Below are 23,928 nucleotides of genomic sequence, written 5' to 3'. Positions count from 1 at the left end.
GCTGTTAATAATCACATATTAGTGCAAAAAAAATATATATATACATACAAAATAATATAAAATATAAAGTATTCTACGTAACATTAAAAATACATACACTAATATATCCCGATTCTTGGAAAGTAATTTGGCTAAGATAACTGAATTTAATTTATGAATCAAATCTTCGTCATCAAAGGAAATTTTATCCATTGAAATGCTTTTCATAATTAATGCTGGCAATAATTGTGGGAAACATTCTGCAACATCCTCCGTGGTTTCTGGATTCATTAAGAATTCACATAAAATGTCTAAAATTTGTTTATGCTCATCCTCGCTTGGTTCCTACAGTAAAATTACACAATGTTATGAAATAAGATTAATGAAATATATTTTGAAGAATATAACATTATTAAATAATGAAAAAGTAAGACACATGGTACATTTTAATCGAAACTCAATTTAAAAATAAACAGTAATTAAAACATTAGAAAAAGTTCTGCATTTTCTATAAATTTGTCATGTTTATTTCGCGTATTAAATTAAATGAATGAATAAAATGAACATTGTATGTGTTACAAATAAACACAGTTTGAAGGTATATTATTTTCATCCATTTATTATATATTAAAAATTAGATGAAAATATTACTAAAACATATAATTACTAATAGTAACTTACAAAACAATGTGAAATTTATACAATAAGAAATAGTAATAGCATAGAAAAATAAGAACAGAGATATTGATAATTATGATGTTAACAAACGAAAAGAGGATATTTAAAATATTTCAAAAAGATGTTTCTTACTTACTTTGTCAATTCTAAAAAATGAGAGTTTCTGCACATACTTTTCGTCTCGTTTAATAAATACCGACAAACTTTGTGAAAACATATTTGAAAAACTAAAAATCAAGTTACACGTGCAATGCCGGATAAATATTGAAATCAATGCGTAAGTAACCACGTGTTTACGATCAGTGGCCAATGTTCGGATGTTCCTTTTTAAGGCGTACAATTCCTCGACCCATAACAAAAAAAATCCCTAGATTACTTGGGGTTTCTTAAAACTAAAAACCTACCTATCATAAGTTTGCCATCATTATGAAATGTAAGATCAAGTATGTAGTTTAAATTCGAAGCTAAAAAATAATTGCAACGATTTCATTCGTAAATTACGTATTATTAATGTAATTTGCTACAAGTAAAAATAATTTCATATAAGCAGATATTAAGAATTTCATGATTTATAAATTATCAATGAAAAGTTAAGTATTAACTTTAATTCCAAAATTCAAATAATATACATTTTTTAAATGTATATAAATGTTCTTTCATATGTCTTTATTGTAAAGGAAGGAAAGATGTCTATTAAGTTGCTTCTTTAATAGAAATAAAAATAGTATTTTTATATATATAATAGTATGTTATAGATGATTTTGAGTATTATTTTGTCATAGTGCTTAAAATAAGTGCCATTACTATTATGTATTTGATATATGAGAAGTGACAATTTTAATTAATTTAGTTTTTCTAATAAAATTGATATGTTTTGTTATAATATTATAGTATGAATGTTGTCATCATATATATGTAACATTGTTACAATACAATTAATATTTTTAACTTATAGATCATCTTCAGACTATATCACAAGAATTATGCATAACTATTTGAAACAATTATATGGAACAATGATAAAAGGTAATAATATGTAATCTTTTAACCACTTGCAATGAAATTGTTTATATATATATAAATTGGCAATTTAGACGATGAAATTCAAATTAGTTCTTTTATCATATGATAAAATGTAAAATCATTTTATTTACAAGAATAAATATTTGTTTCTGTGAAGTTTTAAGACCACACTTAGTACTTATTACACAATTTAAAATTTAAGATACTTAAAATAAATAAGAATACCTATTTTATATATAAATCAAGTTTAATACGAAATATACAAGGCTTAAATGTAAACACATGTTCTGGACAGTATAAAAATTGTACTTTTAGAATGTCTCTGTACAACTTATTAATATAAATCAGAAAATCTCAGGATGTGAGTTAAATTCATCTTGTAACTTCCTCTCAATTGCATGTAGAGATAGGTTATCAACCTGGACGTTAAAGCTGACATAAACAGCTATTGAAAGTTTCTTTGAAAGTCTCTTGGCAAGACTGGTTGAAAATTCATTGGCAATTGATCCCATAATCTTCGTTGTAAGTGGTTCCTTTTCGTATGGTGATTTGATTGCGAATGACAAATCATTCATGGTATTCTCATTATAATCACCTACCCACAGATAGAGGGAATTTTCCATTTTAATTACATGACATGAGATTGACAAGTCATCGATTTTTGCCACAAAATTGTGAAACTTAACGTTACAATCGCTATTCGTTATTTCTTCTACTTCTGACTGATTTTCCATGTTTTAACTATTGTTCAGCTCGTTTGTTTTTGATTTCAGATCTGCTGACTACGAGTCTATTTACTCTACAGGCGAATCAGTGGAACTAACACGAAGTACAATTTTCAACCGATAGATAACGCTACCATGCGCAAAATAGCGCATTTTACATTAAACGAATGTAACTAATTAATTAAATAAGTAATTAGAACAAAATATATACATATTTTCACAATGTATACATAAAAGTCTTTTCCATAAGGGGGATATACTTTGAAGAATTTTCCCTGTTATCAATTGAATAAAAAAGTTAGAATTAAAAGTTAAATTAATTAAATTTTGCCAGCGATAACTGCTCTAACAATTATATTTTACTCGTTAATTTATAGTTTAATTTACGATTCTTTTTAGATATAAACACATACGTCTTTTTGCTATATGAAAAATTGAAAAATTAACAGGGTTTCAGAATTGAAGTAAAAATAATATCTCATTTCTACAGCAGTCTACGCTTGGTATAATAAAAAAGTTAACGATTATGACAATTACAATAACTATGCAAGAATTAATTCTAAAACCAATTCTAAACTATGACTTTAAAATGTTTTCCCATATGTCCGTACCGTAAGACATAAGACATAAAAGGTGAGTGTTTTTAAGTCACCCGTTATACCTAGCGAAGCTTATTGATATACCTGCAGCAGAATCACCTGCATGTGCAGTGAGCTGTATACCTAAGCCTCTAAACGGTCGCGGCGCGTATAATTTATGAATTATTATTTTGTACTATAATGTTGGCCCCACTGTACGCGCGGCTGTTCAAGCCGCACCAATGGGGAGTCCCATCTTGTTGGAAACTGAGATAAAAAGCACCGCCATTGGCGTAATCTCTTCAAAAACCAGAAATTTAGGATAAATCTACTAAAACGATACATCTTTACCTTGAAATTGAATTTTTTTTGCCAAATATGTACATTGTTTTAAATGTTATACGAATATTATAATTACTCTGATTTCCGGTATTTTCGTTTATTTTATCTAGTGGAAAATAATTGTCCTATTCTTTGTTTCAGTATCTTTTCATAATATGGATATCTCTTCGCTTCTCAGTAAAAAGGAAGGATCTATGCTTGCGAAGTAATTCTTATATTCAGTAAGATACGAAGTTCTGTTTAAATCCTCTACTATAATCATCCATCACGAACAATGTGATGTCCAATTAATTCTGAATTAATTAAACAGTCGCACGTTTCAGTCGATATAACGAATTCACGATTTCAGTAATTGATTTTGAGTTTATTAATAACCTCGAGGATCGTGTTTAATTAGAAATGTATTATGTAAATTGACTCAGCAGAAGTAGTCTCTAATTTATTACGCATTTTACATGAAACAGACTCTACATTGTGTTATATAAATTGCATATAATTACGGCAATCTTATCTAATTATCCAAGATCCATAAAGTTGTTTATTCGTATCACGACGAAGGAACTAGGGAGAAGGAGATTGTAAAACACAGGAGGAAAGAAAGGAAATTATTTGAATCCCCCCCCCCCCTTTTTTGTCATTTTTACGACATGATTTCAGATATAAAATTTGCACAAAATTCATAGATTTCATACGAAATCCGTATGAAATGTATCTGGATAACAGAAAGCTTTTATTTTCCTTATAACAGTAAATTATATTTTATTTCGAAGTAAGAAATCAATGATCATTAATACTTTTACCTTTGGATATTATGCTTTTAATGCGAATGGTATTCGATTCTATTTATCGACTTAAGTTACAGGTAATTTAATTAATATCTTTGCTTTTATATCTTATACATGGCAGAATCAAAGTATTGATTTAAAAAGATATTCATGCTTGTTACGTCGTACAATTAATTTCCTTATTGCTCTTGTTAACTGGTAATTTTCGATGTTCCACGGTGTTTCCCTTTATTATTAGTAGACATAAAACGTTAGCGTCGATAGAACATAGAAGCTCAAAGCAAATAATTATCTACGTGGGATACATATAATTACATATATGTATTCTACTTTCTTTTTTATGTATACTTCCTTACTGTGTTTTTTTACCTACCAACTTTTTCCCATTGAAGATAGATGGTCTCCCGAACATTTCTACTTTTTTCCTTATCTTTGTCCTACAAGGCCTGTATTTATGGAAATAGGAAGTGCTATATCAGATCTTTACAAGTACTATGCTTTCGTATCTTTCTATCCTTTATATTGTCATTAAGAGAAACGAAATAATTCTGCAACAAATCGTTAATAATATATATCTTCTCATAGTTAATTATGTTCTATCCATATTTTATGAAACATATGTAGACGTATATGTAGACATTTAAAACTGTATTTTCTGACAATGGAAAAGCCAACAAAATTGATTAAAATTATTTTCATTTAACTTAACATTCACCTTAAGTTTTATCAAACTGTGTTCTTCGTTTTTCTAGAAAAACACTCAACATGCGCCAACGACGAAAGCGCGCTGAAAATGCTGGTTTTCATCCGATCGCCAGAGTTAAGCAGCGCGCGGCACGGAGAGGTACTAAGATGGGTTGACCGCCCCTTAGGAATTCTGTGCGCCGTTGGTAACCCACCCTTTTATTTTTTTTTAGCAGATATTAGAAAATGTAAACAAAGAAGATCCACGAAAGACCTCTTTTTTTCTTGAAAAGAAATCGTCCGCGTATTTTCAAGCTACGCTACGTTCATATCATAAGCAACGCGCTATTCAAATCACTCTCTCTGTTGCAGCGAGTTATCAGCTCTTCAAATTTCAAGTATTCTAACCTGTCTTCTCACCTACGTACATATATCTACATGGCATCCTCGCCCTCGTTTCGATAACGAGAGCAACGTTTGTCTAGCGAAGAAGTTGGAACTGTGCGCATCAAGAGAATTAAATGGCAATAAGTCGTAAGAACCGTGTGAGTATAATTCGTTACCTTGCTCATGTTCTCTCTAACTACAGCATTCCGTCAGCTCCATCTCTAAGTGTCTAAACAAAACACCCTTTTGTAGAAACCAATAAACTGACTGTCTTAGAGAATTCTTCATAGAGTGTGTATATCAAGGCGAGCAACAGCATATCGCTTCTGACCCAAGCCAAGTGGTTGTCCGAAGATAGAGAGGAGGATGGTCCCTCGCGCTGCTCGTTGCCCCACCCGTGGATATTCCAGTCTAACCAAACAAGTATCGCCTCTGTCGGTCGGTATCTCGGCCCGTAGATCGGATCGCGATCGATAGTTACGCCAATGGGTTGAAACGAGGCAACAGAGAGAGAAAGAGAAAGGAGAAGAAGAGAGGAGAGCGGCGGCCGATGGCGCGGCAGGTAGAGGCGAGGGTCTCGGCCCGTGTATACTATAATTACGAGTAACTCAGCCACATTTGCGTTGATCCGACACCTTAAAGATAACATTTAGCGGCCCCTTTTATCTCCGCGGCAAACAAACCAATTTATACCTCAGCTCGCTTTGTGCCTGGCTCTGTCTCTGTTTCACCAATGCTCAGCCTCGCTCTCCTCCTCTCTATCGCCGAAAAAAACCCCGCCCCGAACTACGAATTAGGAGCATCCTTCTCCTCCTTTTACCATCTTGCTTGCTCTCGTGCCTCTCCTTTACTTCCCTTTGTGCTGCTTCTTTCCTTGCATCTTCCACCTCTTCGTCTTCGCCTGTTTCTTCCTCCGCTATTTTCCTCTTCTTCTTGTTCTTCGCTGATTTTCGTCTTCTTCTTCGCAGGCTATTTTGCTCGTGTCCTTGATCCTATTCTGGGGTCTTCGTCGCTTTCTCGCGCTGCTGCCTTGGCCGCTCGTTCGTCCTGGTTTGTCGGTGGTCGTTAGATTTTGGTACGAGCGTCTTGATGTAACTCTTGATGTCCCGCTGCTCTTCTGTTCCTTTTTTCTTTTCTGGTATTTCGCGGAGGAATTTCAATTTTCGTAGCAATTACGGCGGAGTTTCTTTCAACCGGTCTTTATGCGACCTCAACTGGATGAATGAATGACCGGTTAATCCAAGGATACGCGTAGATTCCAGATATCATACACGCCAGATGATACATAGAAGAAAAGGCGCTTAAACACAGACTTCTTTCACTTCCTAAACACCGTAAGTATTACGTTGACATATCGTAGAAATATTTTTCACAATTTCTATACATTCATGCACACGATTAAACTGTCCAATCAAAATTCGCAAGTACATGAACATCCGTGTCTCGTTGATTTTTTAATCGTCTTAATAACGTTTACTTATACCGTTGCCAGAGAAGAAGAAGAAGAAGAAGAAGAAGAAGAAGAAGAAGAAGAAGAAGAAGAAGAAGCAAAATTTGGACGAAGAAAACCGATAGAGTGGCAGATTGTACGGAGAGACGTGCAGCGGAAGATTGAAATTAATCAGCTCTTGGACGGATCGTTATTTCTATTATCCTGCGTTTCGCTCTCAGCAAGTTTCACAGCGAAGGACAGCGGACTTTCTCAAATTTCACGTGTATTATTTACTCAATTGGTCACGGTTCTTCCCTCTCGCTGGCCTTCTTAATAGACGGCCAGATGGAGTTAGTCAATGCCTAATGAATTACTTATCGCTGAGGGAGGATCGGGGCAGCGAGAAAAGGGCGAGGGAGATTTGATTAATGATTATAGTTGTTCGGTTAACATCTGAGATTCCGCTTTTTTCTCCCCTGCTGTATTATTGGCTTCTACTGTAAACTTATTAACCTTACGTTTTCATCCGTCCTTCCTTTTGTATGTTTTCTTTGTGAATGATTATATATGGGAGGCAGGCTCGGGTAAATTTGATTTCTAATACAAATAAAAAATAACTACTCGAAAGAGGGGATCGTTTGTTGCTTTTAACTGAAGAAACGACAGAGGGAAAAATATCAATCGTTTTATGGCGAGCTATTTAATAGCGACATAATTATAGAAGCAAAAGCAAGAGCAACACGAACGAGCAAATTTATATAAGCGAAAATTTATCGTAACTTTTTTTAACAAGAAGATGCATAATTTATACTGATTATGTAGTTTGATGCTGCGCACAGAAGGATAAGGAAGAGGAAGGAGGAAAAATTAAAGAGCCGATCGAGGTCGTTAGAGATACAATCTCCGGAATTGCCGATCAAAAGCTTGAAATCAGATCCCACGGTTGTGATTATGGCGTCATGAGCGGTAATGGGATCGTATCAACCTGAAATTTTATTACTTTCAATATTTGCCACGTCCGCAATCCCACGTATCCCAATTTCCCATTTATTTTCATCTTTCGTGCATATTTTCCATTTTTAAGATACACGTCGCTGTCTTTCCAATTCTACGATATTCCAAAATATTCGTAAGATAAAACGACGCTATAATAATAAACACGGAGTGTTGTAACGCGTTCCCTTCCTGTCGTGACATAAAACGATAATAAAATGTAAGATAGTTTATCGATCGACAGGTTGGCGCTTCTTAGATGCTCATCTTTTCTCTGCCCTTCAACAATAAATTTTATCTCGCGATATACCGCGATAGTATTCTCATGCCGATCCTTCCTACTTGCAATTTTCTAACCGATTTGTATTCCGTGAGAAACAATTAATTGGCCGTATATTTCTCAACGACAACCGTAAGTTTCAACATGTCGCTACGAGGATAGATGGATTCACACTGCTACACAGTTTTGTACCCCATGTTCGTTGTTGCAGTAGATACACAGTATCTATTACCTGTTTAATGTGAAGAAATATCTACTACTTCGCCGAATGACAAGATCACGATGTATTCGGATAGCAACTAAGTGATTGGCGATTTTACCATTAGGTGGTAATGACAAATTCTGCAATCACTTAGTTGCCAACCCAATAGAAATACGTAGAACGCGATCTGTACGAGTCAGGCGGACAAAAAGAAACGGAAGCTCCGGCGTATTATCATGGAGCGCTGCAGCTTCCTAAACCCTCGCCAAAGAAACGAGCGAAGGAGGAAACGCAGAGCGTGGCAGTAGGCAGAAAAACCCTCGAAACGAGGAGTGAAACAGGTGCCAAGAAAACACGTTCGCTCGTGCGCTCGCGCGTGCAGACATTAGTCGCCACTGTCGGCAGTCGCGCGCCCTCGTCAAGGTGCGTTTTCACCGACTTCTGCGGGCGCCCTTTTTCCCTCCGCTTTGCGAATATTCAATCGCGGACGAGCGTCGTTTCGTTGCTCGACGATCGCACGTCGAACCGGAAATCGAACGTCCGAGTGCTGTAAAGGCTGGTTCATACACGGCCACAGGTTTAATCGAGCAAAGCGGACGAGCGGAGCTGAATTTACGCTGTTGATTCGCGGAAAAGTAACGTTTTCGTCTTTGTCCACGGTGATCCTACAACGCGAATATCGTCAATTCGGCTTTATTCGCTGCTTCAACTTACTTAAACTACTGGCCGTGTGTGAACTAGCCTTAAGGGCGCTGCGATCGCGCGCTCGGGGACCAGACCGAGTTTAGACGATTTTGGAATCATTGTAGACGAGTTTGCGAACAGATTCGTGAAATTCGATAACTGTTTATGGTATAACGCTATCGCTACTTTGGTGTAAACTCGGCCTGAGAAGCCTTTGGATGTGGAGAAGTCGCTGAAACGCAGCAACGAACTGCTAGACGTAGCGAGAAACACGTCGATGAACCATCGAAAACAGTGTTCTCCTCTTATGTGATCCAAGCTCGAACGAACGAAAGCAAATGAAAAAGACAAAAAGCGAGCAAGAAGAGAAGAAAAAAGAGAAAAGATATATAAGAACCTTCGAAGAGACTGAAGAGTAGAGCGAACAGATAGAAACAGAGTAAATGCCACAGCTTAGAGCGAAGAAGGATAGGACGAGGCCAAGGGATAAAAAAAAAAGGAAGAGCGTGTTTTCGAGCGGAGAAAAGGATCAAAGGAGGCTGAGAAGAGAGCAAGAGGCGAGAGACTGGAGGATCGAAGGTGTTTTTCGGGGCGTGGCGAGGGCCGCGTGATTACCAGGAGGATCGGTTAGCGCGGTGAGAGTTCAAAGCATCAAAGAGGCCCGACCAGCGAGAAATTGCTTAGGATTCATCTGCCGGCACGGGACCCTCCGGACGCGTTTCGTTCTCTTCTCTTCTCTTCTCGTTCTCTATCTGTTCTGCGGCCGGGGTATTGTGTGCGTACCAGGCGTCGGGGGAACCTTCCCCTGCGCCTCTCTGCACCTTTAACGGATTGCCCTTTAACTAACGATCGAATGCCTTTGCAGGAATACGCCTGGCACCTTGGACCGCGATCCGACTCTGCTCGAGAGCACGACTCCTTCACCGTGATGGGCCTCGCAGCACTCGCGGCGGCAATATTTTTGGAGATCGCTGGATGGATGGATGGAGTTTGTATAGACCGTCGATATTGCCACTTGGCTCGCTCAGGGACGATCGTTAGGTAAGACAAGATGATGACTTGCTTCGTGACACTTTGCGATCGCGATTCTTGCTGAGAAACGCAGATTCAGGAAAAGGGTGATTAGCGATGAAGTTGACTCGGTGAGTGATGAAGGGAATTTTAAAGGCAGAGAACACGTACGACAACGTTGTGAAGCTTCCGATGGAATTGCACCAGGTGTTCAAGCAACCCAGATGTTGCAACTTATTCTTCAGAGAGCGTAGGTTAGCTAGGAAATTGAGAATATTCAGCCGTTGATGAATCGTTGATGAGACTTTCAACACCGAGGAAGCAAAAAGAAGCAAGTGTTCTTATAAATACGAAAACGTGGCCGTTCATTAGCAGAGCCATCCAGCGGCTAATTTTTGAAACTGCATAGACAAAATGATGAAACCATTGAAAATATTGCAAGATTCCATACTAATTCTAATTCTATGATTCTTGTAATTGTCACAAAAGTATACGCGATAAATTACAATTTTATCCATTAAACTGTCATAGGTTGCTATGAAGAGATACTGTTTGGACTTTTACGAGTAAACATGCACACAGAGCTGTCAATATGCAAAAATACAATGTTCATTGAAAGTTACAAAATACAAAACCAAAGTATAGTACTTTTTACGATACAAGGACATTTCGATCGGCATTCCATCGCTGATATTTCGATTCAGCGACTATTCTCGTCGCAGGGAATACGAGTACCACACGACCGCATTCTCAAGTTGAAAAATTACACACATCAAACGGAAGCTGCACGCTAAGCGCTCGTAACTGACGAAGAGTGTCATCTCGACATCGAAATGAAAGAAATTCGTTTCAGCGCCAATGTCGGAAGGTTCATTTCGAATTTGGCGTGGAATGCAAGAAGCCTGTTGCAACGCTAAATTAGCGAATTATTCGGAAATAGCTACGCTTTAAATTAGAAAAAAAGCAACAGGTTGTAGGAAAACTTCGGGGTTTTAATCTTTCAATTTTCAAAGGGTTCAATTTTCCAGTCATTCCAGGACGATGAAAACTGCTACGAAAATAATTCCACGATTTCCGGCGATTATCGCTATCAAATTATCCTCAACTGTGTTACTTCCGGTCGCCGGGAACACGATGATTCGCCTCAGCCAAAATCCGTCGATCGGAATTTCCTCAACCATTTTTGATGACACATACGAATCTTCCCCATACGCTTTACAAATGTTTCCCACTGTTCCCGTACCTGTAATTCCCCTACGACACTTTTAAAGCAGCGGCACGTGACAAACACGCGTCTTATCGATAGACATTTTCGCTTTTAGCAATAGTTTCAGCAACGAAGATACGCAAATAGAGCGCTTGAAATTTACCCACTCGCGAGTACGACAAATGTACTAAATAAAGTTATAAAGAACAAGAGACTAACCAAGTAAGAATTATGAGCGAAACGACACAGAGACATCTATTAAAAAACGCACGATTTATCCATTGAACGCGGTATACGCAAATGGATTGTTCAAGTGAAACACTTGTTTGTGTAAATGCAGACAAATAGTTTCTACAAAGACTAATTTTCTTACACGTGACGATCAATAATTTTTCCATTGCTCGAATCTCTAAGAATCTTGACAACTTTTCGACGATTTTTTCACATCAACTGGAGTTTGCAAACATTTTCACGAGACCCAAACGCTTGTGTACGAATGAACGCTAAAAGAGGGCGCTGTTTCGTTTCGAGGATCACTGGGATTTTGGTCGAAATCTGCTATATGCCAGAGGATGCTCACTTATTAGGTGCTTTATATTCTCGCGAGGATTTGCCGACGCGCTTTAAAACGGTAATCAAATTTCATTATTGGCTTCTTTACGTTGTCTGTTTTATTTTCGGACGGCTACTCTTTAGGCTACGTGGAAACTGGCAATAATAGGACTTTGCTGGTGGAATGGAATCTTCCATTGCTTGATCTCTGATTTATTTTACTGTTCGTAGAAATGTTTGAAGAAGCGAACTTTTTATGGAAACGGACGAACCGTAATTGAAAATGAAAATGTCTAACGGTATAACGAAATTCTTACGTTTATTTTTTCCTCCAACTCTTTATGTTCGTTTATTTTTCTCGCGTCTTTTATTGATCTTAAATTAACGAAGAATTGATCGATAGAATTCTCTCGTTTGCTTCGAACGTTTTTCATACGACGCGGTAAATTCAGCCAGAGAAATCGATTCCTGGAATATAAACGATTTCGAAATTAAAGATACACCTGTTAAACAAAATAGCGTCGTTTATTCTCCTTACAAAGTAGATGTTTCAAAAGAATAACCTACGATTAATATGAATATTTGAGAAGTTTTATTGATTTCATATTTCGCGAATGTGCTGAAACGATAAGAAAGAAGGCTGGAATTCTCAGGGTATTAATTACGTTCAATTAAGCCCGAGGATTCATTACTTTGTTGCATTCACACGACAGATTCTAATTACGCGAAACTTTTCCCAATTTAATTGCTCGAGCAGGAGCTGGCCTCTTCTTTAAACACCTTGTAATTATATACCGAAAATAAAATCTAAAAATCGTTCGTTAATTATCGTCATTCCACTTGAAAGTGTTTTTAGCGACATGACAGTTACGTAATTAATACGATTAATTAAATATCAAGACGAACGTTTTCTTAATTACACCTTTGATACCGTACGACTATGATCAAATATTTTCTCTTTAATTTCTCTTATTCGTATCCTCCGAGAAAAGCATGAAATTAGAATTCCTAAATTTCAAGTAACTCCACGTTCTTTCTGTGTGTGTTTACTTTTAACGTACTTCATCAAAGTTATAAAACTACACTTGTACCTGACAGCTTTTCAAATTTGATTTTCTCGAAACCGAGACTGCAATTGGGACAAATTTTCTGCCACGTTCTCCACTCGTTTCAATTTCACAAGTTTAAAAAAGCAGAAAACAAGAAACGTTTCTGTTGTTATTTCTTTATTTAGCTTTTCAGTATTTAAACTCACCCCGCTCGACATTTCTATATTCTTTTGATAACTGCATTGTCACGTAAGCGTTTATTATATATTCGATAAAACGCCTTTATGATATTCAACACTGAATCATCGATAGCGCTTTTTTTTGTTTTTTAGGTTATCTCCTGCGCTCCTCAATATTATTACTATTAATAATATTTTCAATAAAATAATAACTATTTATTGTACCTGGGCTCAACCTATTGTTATTTCTGTATTTAGAGGTAGGATCACAATATCGTGTTATTAATTTATTCTTCGGATAAATCTATCACATCGTTGTGAGCTGAATAAACTTTATTGCACGTTCTTACATGGACTAGGGATAAAAAGAAAAGAATATCTTAAACCTATCGATTAAATCTATCGATTATATCTAAATCTATCTTCTAGTTACTATTTATTGTAACTAGCGCATCTGAATATAGATGGCGAGCGCGAACTCACGTTGTCATTTTCAACAGTTTCTCATGCAATCAACGAATCTGTGTCACACGATCGAGCTATTATTGGCTTGGCAACAAAGTGATTGCGGATTTTGTCAACCTAATATTATCGCGTTACGTTAGACCGACCTTTGGTATGCGTGCTTTTTTAATGACTTTCTATTTACGATAATTCGTACGTATTATTTTCTTGCCTGACTTTTAATAGATTGATATCGATACGCTGAAAATACTCTGTAGCAGGGTATTTGGAATAGCAATAACAAATAGACACGCTGCTCGAGTTGATTGATTTATTCATAGGAAAGAATCGGTTTGCAGAAGCAAGTGTTAATTTGGAAAACATCAGCGTGACGTTGACACGCTATAAAACACTTTATAGTTGAGGAAGCTCGAAAGTCGTGAGTAACGGTGAATTGCAAGAGCCGGCTGAGTTTAATTCACGTCACAGTTTTCACGACTTTAAATAACCTACCTTGCAGCTTGAAACCTCACAACCTACCGTCTGACGTCGTGTAAGTTGGACCGAGCAAACGAGAAAATCAAACAAACCGATACTCGTGGAGATATTTTTTCTGTTTGTGTAAATCTAAAATAACGTGTACATTTATTTCAGAAAGGTTAATCACAGTCGTGGACACTTTTTAAAATAGAACAATTCTTTTCAAACCGGACTAAACGATTAACTTCACACACAGGATCACATGACCAGCTTCCTGGAAGCTACGAGGATCAGTTTGCTGGATGACGCGTAGAAAACATTCTGAGAAAATTGCGATCGACCGGAATCGCGAAGATCGTTCTTTATTTTAAAATTTAAGCAACACGTTTTCCACAATTATGTCGCGATTCGCGGATTACAACAGAGAATAACATTTATTCGTTTAAGGCCTCATTTTCGAGAAGATAAAGTTCGATGGACGATACATTTAAAAATTTATTTTTCTCGAAAACAAAGAATTTTATAAAAGAATTTTATCCTGAATTTTCGACTTATTCTCACGCGCGGTTTTACCTCCTGTCGATTAATTGCTCCTGTTCGATCCGCGATTAGCCAAGTTTCAAGTATATTCGTCATATGTTTAATTTTCCCGGAAATTGAATTTTCTCGTCCTACGAAAAAATTGTTTTCTCTCTTTCTGACTCATTTTTACATCATCAGTCGCGACATAACTCTTGAAAACGCGTTGTTTAAATTTCCCTTACAGGTTTGAAAAGTTGTAAAGAAAATTGTCCCTTGCTTTTCTCTTCGCTATTTCGATCAATCGGAATTTTCTGAAAATTATTTTATCCAGTAAAGCAATTGTTCTAACTTCTGAAAAACAGCACGTCGTTTTCGTGACCCGATTTCAAGGAACTTTTTTATTTATTTTTGTCATCTTAAAAAAGTGTAATACAATATCTTAATTCTGTGCCATGAAATCTTGTCAAATTCAACCACCGTGCGCACTGAACATTTGTTTAAATTAAATGCACGTGTTTTCTTTAATTAGACGAGTGCACGTTATCTGTTTATCAGCGTCCGGTAGCCATCGGCCGGGATCCTCGTGTCGAATTTAAATGGCCGGTTCTCTTCTTTCAAGCGTCTGTTTACGGCTGTTGTACACGGCTCGTGCTCGTCAGATGAAAAACCGATAGATCTAGCGGTAAACGAGCGAGGAAAAAACGGAATACATACAAACACACAGAACATAGATATCTGTTTTGAAAATCAGAGAACGCAGCCAACGATTCGTTGTTCCTCGGGCTTCCTGTTTGTTTGTTTGCCCGTTCCGCGTGCCTGTTTGTCTAATTAATATTAATAAGTTCTTATCTTTCTTTTTTCTTGATCCTCTAGCGATAGCTATATTTAGAACACAGGAGTCTTGTTGCAAGTTAAAATGTAAGGTATTACGTGGGAAGAATATTTAACATGTACACTGTGTATATATAGACATCTCGGAATAGCGTTGCCTGTTAAATTACTTAACTTTAATCATTTTTCATCATCCATAATTCATCGAATTTCTCGAAACGTAATCCACCGCCTAAGAATTGTTATTTCAGTTTCTACGTCAAAGATTTTTCTAATTTTCCCTGGCTATATATAACATCTGTTTCTTCACGGTCGTTGAACATTTAGGACGATATTGCGATGCTCTTATTAAGTCTGTGTTAAATGGATTTCTTCGCACTGTACTCGGGTTAAGAACAGCTATTTACGTGATATAATTGAAAAGAACGATAGTTTGATGTCGTGTTGTATACTGTGATTTCTTCCGATACCAGCGCCATCTTATGTACACACGCATTAACTTACGATCATTGTAATCGGGAAACAATCAACTATGTTCATGGTAACTGGTAAGATCGTTGAAAATTGTATTGTTTGGTTTTTCATTTTTATCGTTTCGAGCATTTCTGAACACGCGATCATCTGTTTTTCTATGCAAACTGTTGTAAGTCGCGAGATTTTCTCGGTAAACAGTAACACGATATTGCTTTTCGCATTGCGTCGTTGAAAATTGTCGAGGAAGAACCGTCGTTGCTGTCACAGTAGTTGGAAACTAATTTCCGTGTTGCCCAAAAACAGTTAGATCTACTTTTACTGTTTTTTAGTTAGTTGACTGTTCAGGTCAAACGAAGTGAAAATTCTGAACTTTGTCCAACAAACTTCGGTTTCTTCGTTTGACAACGGTGCGCCACATTTCTCTGAATTTTGTGACCATGATAAATTCATATACAGGGTGGTTGGTAAATGGTGGTACAAGCGGAAAGGGGGTGATTCTACGCGAAAAGTCGAAAATATAGAATAACAATCTTTTTTTTAATTTTTCTTTCTTCTTTTTTTAAATTTTTCCATCGAGACGTTATAACGAGACGCGATAAAGTGCACGCGTACCGAGCGAAAATTCAAAGTCGATTTTCTCGAAAACAAAGCCTTAGACGAAAAATTTTTATTCTATATCTTCGACTTCTTTTTTCGCGTAGAATCACCCCCTTTCCGCTTGTACCACCAGTTACCAACCACCCTGTATATGTAATTTATTGTTAATGTTAACGTCATGTGTATACGGTTAACAATATCAAATTTCTATATTCAATTAATTATATAATCATAAAAAATATAAAATGGAAATTATATAACTTAGAAAGATGTATAAGATATAATTATATTAAAATATTGGGCTGGAAACTAAGTGATTGCGGATTTTGTCATTGGGTGGTACTGACAAAATCCGCAACCACTTAGTTGCCAAGCCAATATCAAACGTCGAATATTTTTCATAATAATTACAAAGTGAAAATGCTGAACTTTGTCCAACAAACTTCGGTTTCTTCGTTTGACAACGGTGCGCCACATTTTTCTGAATTATGTGGCCATGGTAAATTCATATATTTGTAATTTATTGTTAATGTCAACGCCATGTGTATACGGTTAACAATATCAAATTTCTATATTCAATTAATTATATAATCATAAAAAATATCAAATGGAAATTATATAACTTAAAAAGATGTATAAGTTATAATTATATTAAAATATTGGGCTGGAAACTAAGTGATTGCGGATTTTGTCATTGGGTGGTACTGACAAAATCCGCAACCACTTAGTTGCCAAGCCAATATCAAACGTCGAATATTTTGGATAATAATTACAAACTTAAATTAAAGTTAGAGCCGTTGGGTGAGTGAATTTTTACTGAAAGAAAATAATAATATAACGAGAATAATATATATAAGATATAATTATATTAAAATATTGGGCTGGAAACTAAGTGATTGCGGCTTTTGTCAATACCACCCAATGACAAAATCCGCAATCATTTAGTTGCCAAACGAATACAACGAGTTCGACGTAGAGAACAACGTACAGAGATTATGAACGTACGCTTGATCTATCAAACGATCGATTTCATATTGTGCACTTGGAAGGTCCGTTGAAAAGTAGATCGTGCGGAGGCGTATTTTTATAGAAAGTTGATAGCAAGGTAGAGTCTAATTACAGAGAAATTTGTTTCCGATTTAAGAAGATGTTAAATATTTACCTTTTGCTATCTCGCCTGCCGAGCAAATTATCTTCAAGCGCGCAGTAAATTATATTCTCCGTTTGCCACTTCTTTTTTCATGTTTCTTATCTCGAGAAGCCTCGTAACGAAAGAGCGTTAGCTGCGAGGCAAACCGACGAACAGGATGGCCGATGGTCAGTTACCAAGGCAATGAACGCTGTCTGCAAACATAGCAAAGTAAATGCATATATTTATTTAATAAATAAAAAAAAAAAAAGATCGACGCGTATAAACGTGCGACGAGTGTTAAAAAATAATAATAAAAAAATCTGCAACTCTTGGATACTTCGTACTTAGAAGAAAATCGAACAGTATTGGGATAAAATAGATAAAAAGGTGCTGATAATCGTGGAAATTTAATTTAATAAAAAAAAAAAAATTAATTTCAAAAATTAAACCAGCAAATTATCAGAGTCGAAATATTTGCACGAATGTTTTGTACAAATTTCTACTTGACACGTGTACTGTCGCATCTCGATGTGTAGACACTCGGCTAATCGCGTTCTCGCTACCAATAAACCACAAATTCATTGAAACGTTAGAATCAATAACAGCTGTGGATAACGTTTTATACGCGCGTTATCGTATGCGCTTTGCATATTTTTCCGTATTTTACGTGCACGAATATCGCATGTATCGCGTGCATAAGCATTTACGATCTAATGGTAACAAGGATATCGACGTAATTCGTGTGTTTCGTTACGAGCCAGCCCTTGTTCCCAACCGTCGGTGTTTTCTTTCCTCTTTACAGCTCCACGTGAATATACGTACGTCGAGTACCGAGCCATCGATAACGAGAATAAAACAAATATCGGAAACGAGCATGTTTGTTTTGGTTTATTATTCCTAATAATCGAAGCCATTTTCCTGACTGGAACTCCTCGCAGCTCTCATTTTATTTACAGTTTCGCGTTTTTATTTCTATATTTTATTTCTAATATTCCAATGTTTCTTACTGTGTTTATATTTTATTATTATTTGTTGTTATTATTATTGTGTTAACTAAGTAATAAGCAGTAGTACAGAAGCATAGATAAGACGTATTATAGTAATCTTTCTTTGATACAGTGCCGATTCGTATTATTTGTACTATTTCTCTGAGTCTTACTACTAGCAATTTACGTTACATTGTCCCAAACGAAGACACGCTATCTCAGTTCTCTCGACAAACTACTCCAATTCTCACTGCGCTCTATACGAACCAGTATTTTTACATCCTCTTCCAACTTTGCCTTGGTGATTTTCTATTTTTCCCATTTTTATTTCCACATATCTTTGGCTCAGGTTCGCTATACAGTGTTTTATTGTGAATTTTTCCTGTCACATATTTGTTACAGTTCTTCTTCATCTGTGTATTTGTCTACCTTATTCATTCTGTTGATTTTCATTCCTCCAATTGTCATTGCACTCTGTGCTAAATGGTGCAGTCTATCTACCTGTTATTTGTACCACAATTTACCTGTTATTTTTATTTCTATGTGTCTTTGGTTCAGACTAGATATACAGTGTTTTATTCTGAATTTTTCCTGTCACAAATGTGCCAAGGTTCTTCTTCATTTGTGTATTTGTCTACCTTATTCATTCTGCTGATTTTCATTGCTTCAATTGTCATTGTACTCTGAACCAAATGGTGCAGTTTATTTACCTGTTATTTTTATTTCTATGTATCTTTGGTTCAGATTAGCTATACAGTGTTTTATTCTGAATTTTTCCTGTCACAAATTTGCCACAGTTACTCTTCATCTGTGTATTTGTCTACTTTTTCATTCTACTGATTTTCATTCCTCCAATTGTCATTGCACTCTGTGCCAAGTGATGCAATCTATCTACCTCTTATTTTTACTATAATTCGCCTGTTATTTCTATTTCTATGTATCTTTGATCCAGATTAGCTATTCATTGAACAGTGTTTTAACAGTGTTTAGCAGATTTTTTCCTGTCACATATTTGCCACAGTTCTTATTCATCTGTGTATTTGTCTGCCTTATTCATTCTGCTGATTTTCATTCCTCCAATTGTCATTGCACTCTGTGCTAAATGGTGCAGTCTATCTACCTGTGATTTTTACCACAATTTGCCGTTATCTTTATTTCTATGTATCTTTGGTCCAGGTTTGCTATACAATGTTTTCTTCTGAATTTTTCCTGTCACAAATTTGCCACAGTTCCTCTTCATCTGTGTATTTGTCTACTTTTTCATTCTGCTGATTTTCATTGCTCCAATTGTCATTGCACTGTGAACCAAATGGTGCAATTTATTTACCTGTTATTTTTATTTCTATGTATCTTTGGTCCAGACTAGATATACAGTGTTTTATTCTGAATTTTTCCTGTCACAAATTTGCTACAGTTCTTCTTCATCTGTGTATTTGTCTACCTTATTCATTCTGCTGATTTTCATTCCTCCAATTGTCATTGCACTCTGTGCTAAATGGTGCAGTCTATCTACCTGTTATTTGTACCATAATTTGCCTTTATTTACCTGCAGTTTATTTACCTGTTATTTTTATTTCTATGTATCTTTGGTCCAGACTAGCTATTCATCTAACATTGTTTTAGCACGTGTTCCATCCATTCTGACTTTTTCACATATTTGCCACAGTTCTTCTTCATCTCTATATTTTTCTACCTCATTTATCCTGTTGATCTTTCATTGCTATCTTCTTATCTTCTCAGCGTCATTGTGTAATATCAACAATGTTATATCGACAAGACATATCAATCTGTTTCTAGTTGAGAAGCTTGAAATATCGACAATCCAAAGGTATCCTTATTTGTGCTTCCTGTTGCATTTATTAGGTTGGCAACTAATTGATTGCGGACTTTCTCAATATCACCTAATGACAAAACCCGCAATCACTTAGTTGCCAACCCAACACATACAATTAAGCATCATCGATCATCAGGCTTGCAAAATGATCGAGAAAGGAAGAAATCATTTCGACCATGTTGTAATCTTCATTTTATCAGAACAACACGGTAGAGAAAGTAATTTCATAGAAATACAATGCATTGTCGATGAAATAAATGAACACGGAGCGAGACCAATCGAACATTTTCGCACTGTCAGCGATCGAATTCTCCATCCGTCGGACTCCATTTCTTATCGAGACAACCAGCAAAATCTAGAAATCTCTTTGCTGTAAAAATTACTCGTGTCGTAGCAAACCGCGTGAAAGGTTTTTCGAAAAATATTCAACGCTGTCGCCGAGTAAAACGATCGTAATTTTAACAAAAATAATAGCGAACTGGTGGAATTTTCTTGTCCGACGGCTGCTTTCACCGCGATATCGTTGCGTAAGCGAACAAATGGAACTTCTTTCAAAGGAATAGTCGCGATACGACGAGAAATATTCGATAAATCGATGCTCGATCGATTAAAATGATTTTAATTTCCTGCGCTCACTTCGTTACATCGACGTTACAAACGTATTTTCACGTTTTGCAAAGCTTCCTTCGAACAAATAACCGTCGTTCTGTCTGCTTTCCATTGAACTTCTCTTCGTTTAACTTTATGCAAATTTGAAAATAATTCCTTTTGTCTAACACGTTAATCAGAATTATCATTAAGTACAATTAATGGTTTTAATTTTTCATTATAGCGCCACGTTATTTTTATACAATTATCATACGTCTATATGTTATTTATAAATGTATTGTTTATAAATTCTAATTTAAATTTATAACATATAACTATTTATAAATAATATATAAATTTCATTTATAATTTATTTCTTTTCGGTCGTATAACTCCGCACCGTGAACTTTGTCTCGCTCGTACAACGTTCTAATGACGAAAAAATGATTACGTTAAAAAATATTTCGCCATACAAAATATAAGTCAAATAAAGCAAATAACAAGTATACAATTTCAAGCCGAGTGAAAGTGTATGAAATATAAAATACCGAAATGAGAATAGGAAGCCTGTAAGTAAAACGACAAGTTCGAACGAAAAGTCGTCGTCTTATTTTTAAAAAGAAAATACGTAAGTAAGGGGAAATGATCATCTTGGAATATTCGAACTAACGTTCCGCGATAAAGCCATAGAATTATAAAGAATAAATAATTCTAGTAGAAGAAATCCTCTTGGAATATTAGAGTTTCTAGCATATTATAATATTATTTTTAGAATGTTCGATATAATATACAAAACTATACAAAATAACAGCCTACGATGAGAAACGAAACAAAAAGTGTCGATTTTATTGGAAAATCCACCCCTTTAGAATATTGCTATTTCTCACGTGATTAACAAGTTTCTCTCGCAGAAATATTTTTATCGCGACTAATTACACCACCTGGTACAAAAAAAAAAAAAAAAGAAAAGGAAGAAACGAGTATGGTAAATGTTTATTACGATAAGTTTAACGATATCCACAGTTTTCCTTTATTTTCCTTTCTCAAGCCGACGATTCAAGCGATTGGTTATCCAACACACAGGGTGTCTCGTCCTTGGAAACTAAGCTCTGATAACACGCAGTTTACGTACGTTACCGTTCGACGATCTATGGGTGCGTACTTATTTCTCACCGCGTATAAATCGATTAGAAAATTAGGAATTAGCAGGATTTTCCTTACGGCAGCTACCGTACAATATCACGACGCGATCAAATTTCCGTTGGAGAGTTCACTTTCCGTGGCCAGATTCGTATTTACAAAGCGCGTTGCACTAAGAAATTAAAGTATTTAACACTAGAACTACGTTGACACGAAGCTATTTCTACCAAAAGCAGTGAAAATGACTGGTCTTTAAAAAATACGTAAGAATAGAATATTTTTATATTTATTGATTTATTACTTTCTTACAGAAGGAATTTCATGTTATGTAGTGTACTTTTGGTATTATTAATCCATCTGCGATTATGATTCCTAAACGAGGGTTAGAACGTTTATAAAATTGTAGAACCAGTCATTTTGACTAGTGTGGTATTTCTAGTGTTAACATCTAGCGATCCAGCGATCGATCCGGAATTTTCCTGATAATTGATATCGTCGTATCGAATGATACGCAGGAAAAATTTGAAAAACGTGTGACAAGTTATAGAAAACGAGGAAACTGGTTAATTGGGGTTCGATAAACAGATTGCAGCACCCTTTTACACTTCGACAAGTATCAGTCATTTTCACTGGTATTGGTATAAGTAGCCTTGATGCAAAATTATTTTTAGTTTGAATACATAAAAAACAAAATAAAATTCATTATATTATTCTTTTAGTTATCGTTGCGAACTTGTAGAACTAGTCAATTTGACTGGTGTGGTAGTTCTAGTGTTAACACTTTGACTGCTACGCCGAAATCACATGTTTCGCTGAGGGCGCCACAGGAGTATTTTTATTATTCAAAGCATATAATGGCAAAATAATAATAAATTCGTGATGTAAGACAACATTCTTCCCCAGTGAACCGCTTATCTTCTTGATGGTCACGGGTGACCATCGTTTGCGAAAGTCACTGCATCATTGCGGAAAAAAGATATAACATGAAGTAGGAATTTGAAGATAAAAATTGCAAAATCAGTCAATTTGACTGGTGTGGTAGTTCTAGTGTTAGCATTTAGCGATCCAGTGATCGATCCGGAATTTTCCTGATAACCGATATCGTCGTATCGAATGATATGCAGTAAAAATTTGATTATTTGTGAAACGTTCGAACTGCGACGCGAGATCACCGGTAATCTGTCAACTTAGTGATTTCTTGTGTCTCCGATGTGACACCAGCGCTGTCGAGAGAGTGTGGTCCGCGTGAGAGATAGCGTTGGAGCCGTGGTGACGAGAGTTGCAAATTAACTATTTAATTGTCTTAATTATAGTATGTTATTGTATTTAGTTCACGTTAAACAACCATTGTTTCCTGTTTAACCAACGCCTGTTTAATTCATTTATAATAAATAAAGTAATTGTAGTAAGATTCTACACTAATAATAGAATATTTTTATATTTATTGATTTATTACTTTCTTACAGAAGGAATTCCATGTTATGTAGTATACTTTTGGTATTATTAATCCATCTGCGACATTGATACCTAAACGAAGGTTGGAACGTTTATAAAATTGTAGAAACAGTCACTTTGACGTTTGTGTGGTATTTCTAGTGTTAGCATCTAACGATCCAGCGATCGATCCGGAATTTTCCTGATAAGTGATATCGTCGTATCGAATGATACGCAATAAAAATTTGAAAAACGTGTGGCAAGTTGTAGAAAACGAGGAAACTGGTTAATTGGGATTCTATAAACAGATTGCAGGATCCTTTTACACTTTGACAAATACCAGTCATTTTCACTGGTATTGGTGTAAGTAGCCTTGACACAAATTATTTTCAGTTTGGATACATAAAAAACAAAATAAAATTCATCATATTATTCTTTTAGTTATCGTTGTGAAAGTCATTGCATCATTGTAATTGGAAAAAAATGTAACAAAAAGTAGAAATTTTAAAATAAAATTGTAAAACCAGTCACTTTGACTGGCGTGGGAGTTCTAGTGTTAAATCTTCGCGAATATTTATCGGTGAAAGATCTCAAAATATATTTCTCGCGTTGCTACGCATAGAAAAAGGAACTGTTATTTTCTAAAGCAGCTACAGGCCGTCACATAAGAGGCGATACGTATTTCTTTCAACGCCG

At 35.8% G+C, this 23,928-nt stretch overlaps 2 protein-coding genes and 3 long non-coding RNA genes across 6 annotated transcripts in view; 2 read left to right on the top strand and 3 right to left on the bottom strand.

Moving 5' to 3' along the window:
- LOC117236599 (midasin) overlaps window positions 1-1,288 on the bottom strand; it is a 144,049-nt gene extending 142,761 nt beyond the window's left edge. Inside the window, exons 1-2 of the mRNA XM_033499694.1 lie at window positions 794-1,288; window positions 98-324 (exon numbers count right to left, since the gene is read on the bottom strand). Coding sequence (XP_033355585.1) covers window positions 98-324; window positions 794-874 — 308 coding nt within the window. The 5' untranslated portion in view covers window positions 875-1,288. The remainder of the gene's footprint in view (window positions 1-97; window positions 325-793) is intronic.
- Window positions 1,289-1,908: 620 nt separating this feature from the next.
- On the bottom strand, window positions 1,909-2,485 carry LOC117236597 (proteasome assembly chaperone 4-like). Its single transcript, XM_033499693.1, has one exon. The coding sequence runs from the start codon at window positions 2,412-2,414 to the stop codon at window positions 2,025-2,027; it is 390 nt and encodes a 129-aa protein (XP_033355584.1). The 5' UTR covers window positions 2,415-2,485; the 3' UTR covers window positions 1,909-2,024.
- A 1,747-nt stretch (window positions 2,486-4,232) lies between these two features.
- On the bottom strand, window positions 4,233-6,566 carry LOC117236514. The gene is made up of 4 exons (XR_004493864.1): window positions 5,358-6,566; window positions 4,826-5,293; window positions 4,484-4,658; window positions 4,233-4,402 (listed from the first exon to the last, which is right to left on the bottom strand). It is a non-coding gene; the product is annotated as an uncharacterized LOC117236514 (long non-coding RNA).
- A 2,285-nt stretch (window positions 6,567-8,851) lies between these two features.
- On the top strand, window positions 8,852-10,325 carry LOC117236518. Its single transcript, XR_004493865.1, has 2 exons — window positions 8,852-9,547; window positions 9,638-10,325. It is a non-coding gene; the product is annotated as an uncharacterized LOC117236518 (long non-coding RNA).
- Window positions 10,326-13,268: 2,943 nt separating this feature from the next.
- Window positions 13,269-15,973, top strand: LOC117236519. 2 transcript variants are annotated; one of them, XR_004493866.1, is made up of 3 exons: window positions 13,269-13,386; window positions 13,461-13,767; window positions 13,869-15,973. It is a non-coding gene; the product is annotated as an uncharacterized LOC117236519 (long non-coding RNA). The 2 variants fall into 2 exon arrangements; XR_004493867.1 differs by having other exon boundaries at window positions 13,269-13,427; window positions 13,556-13,767.
- Window positions 15,974-23,928: the final 7,955 nt, after the last annotated feature.

Source organism: Bombus vosnesenskii, unplaced genomic scaffold, assembly GCF_011952255.1.
Source record: "Bombus vosnesenskii isolate JDL3184/JDL3185 unplaced genomic scaffold, Bvos_JDL3184-5_v1.1 scf7180000013349, whole genome shotgun sequence".
NCBI classification, from domain to species: Eukaryota; Metazoa; Arthropoda; class Insecta; order Hymenoptera; family Apidae; genus Bombus; species Bombus vosnesenskii.
Note: the sequence above shows the minus strand (reverse complement) of the source record. Positions and strands in the feature narration are given on the sequence as shown.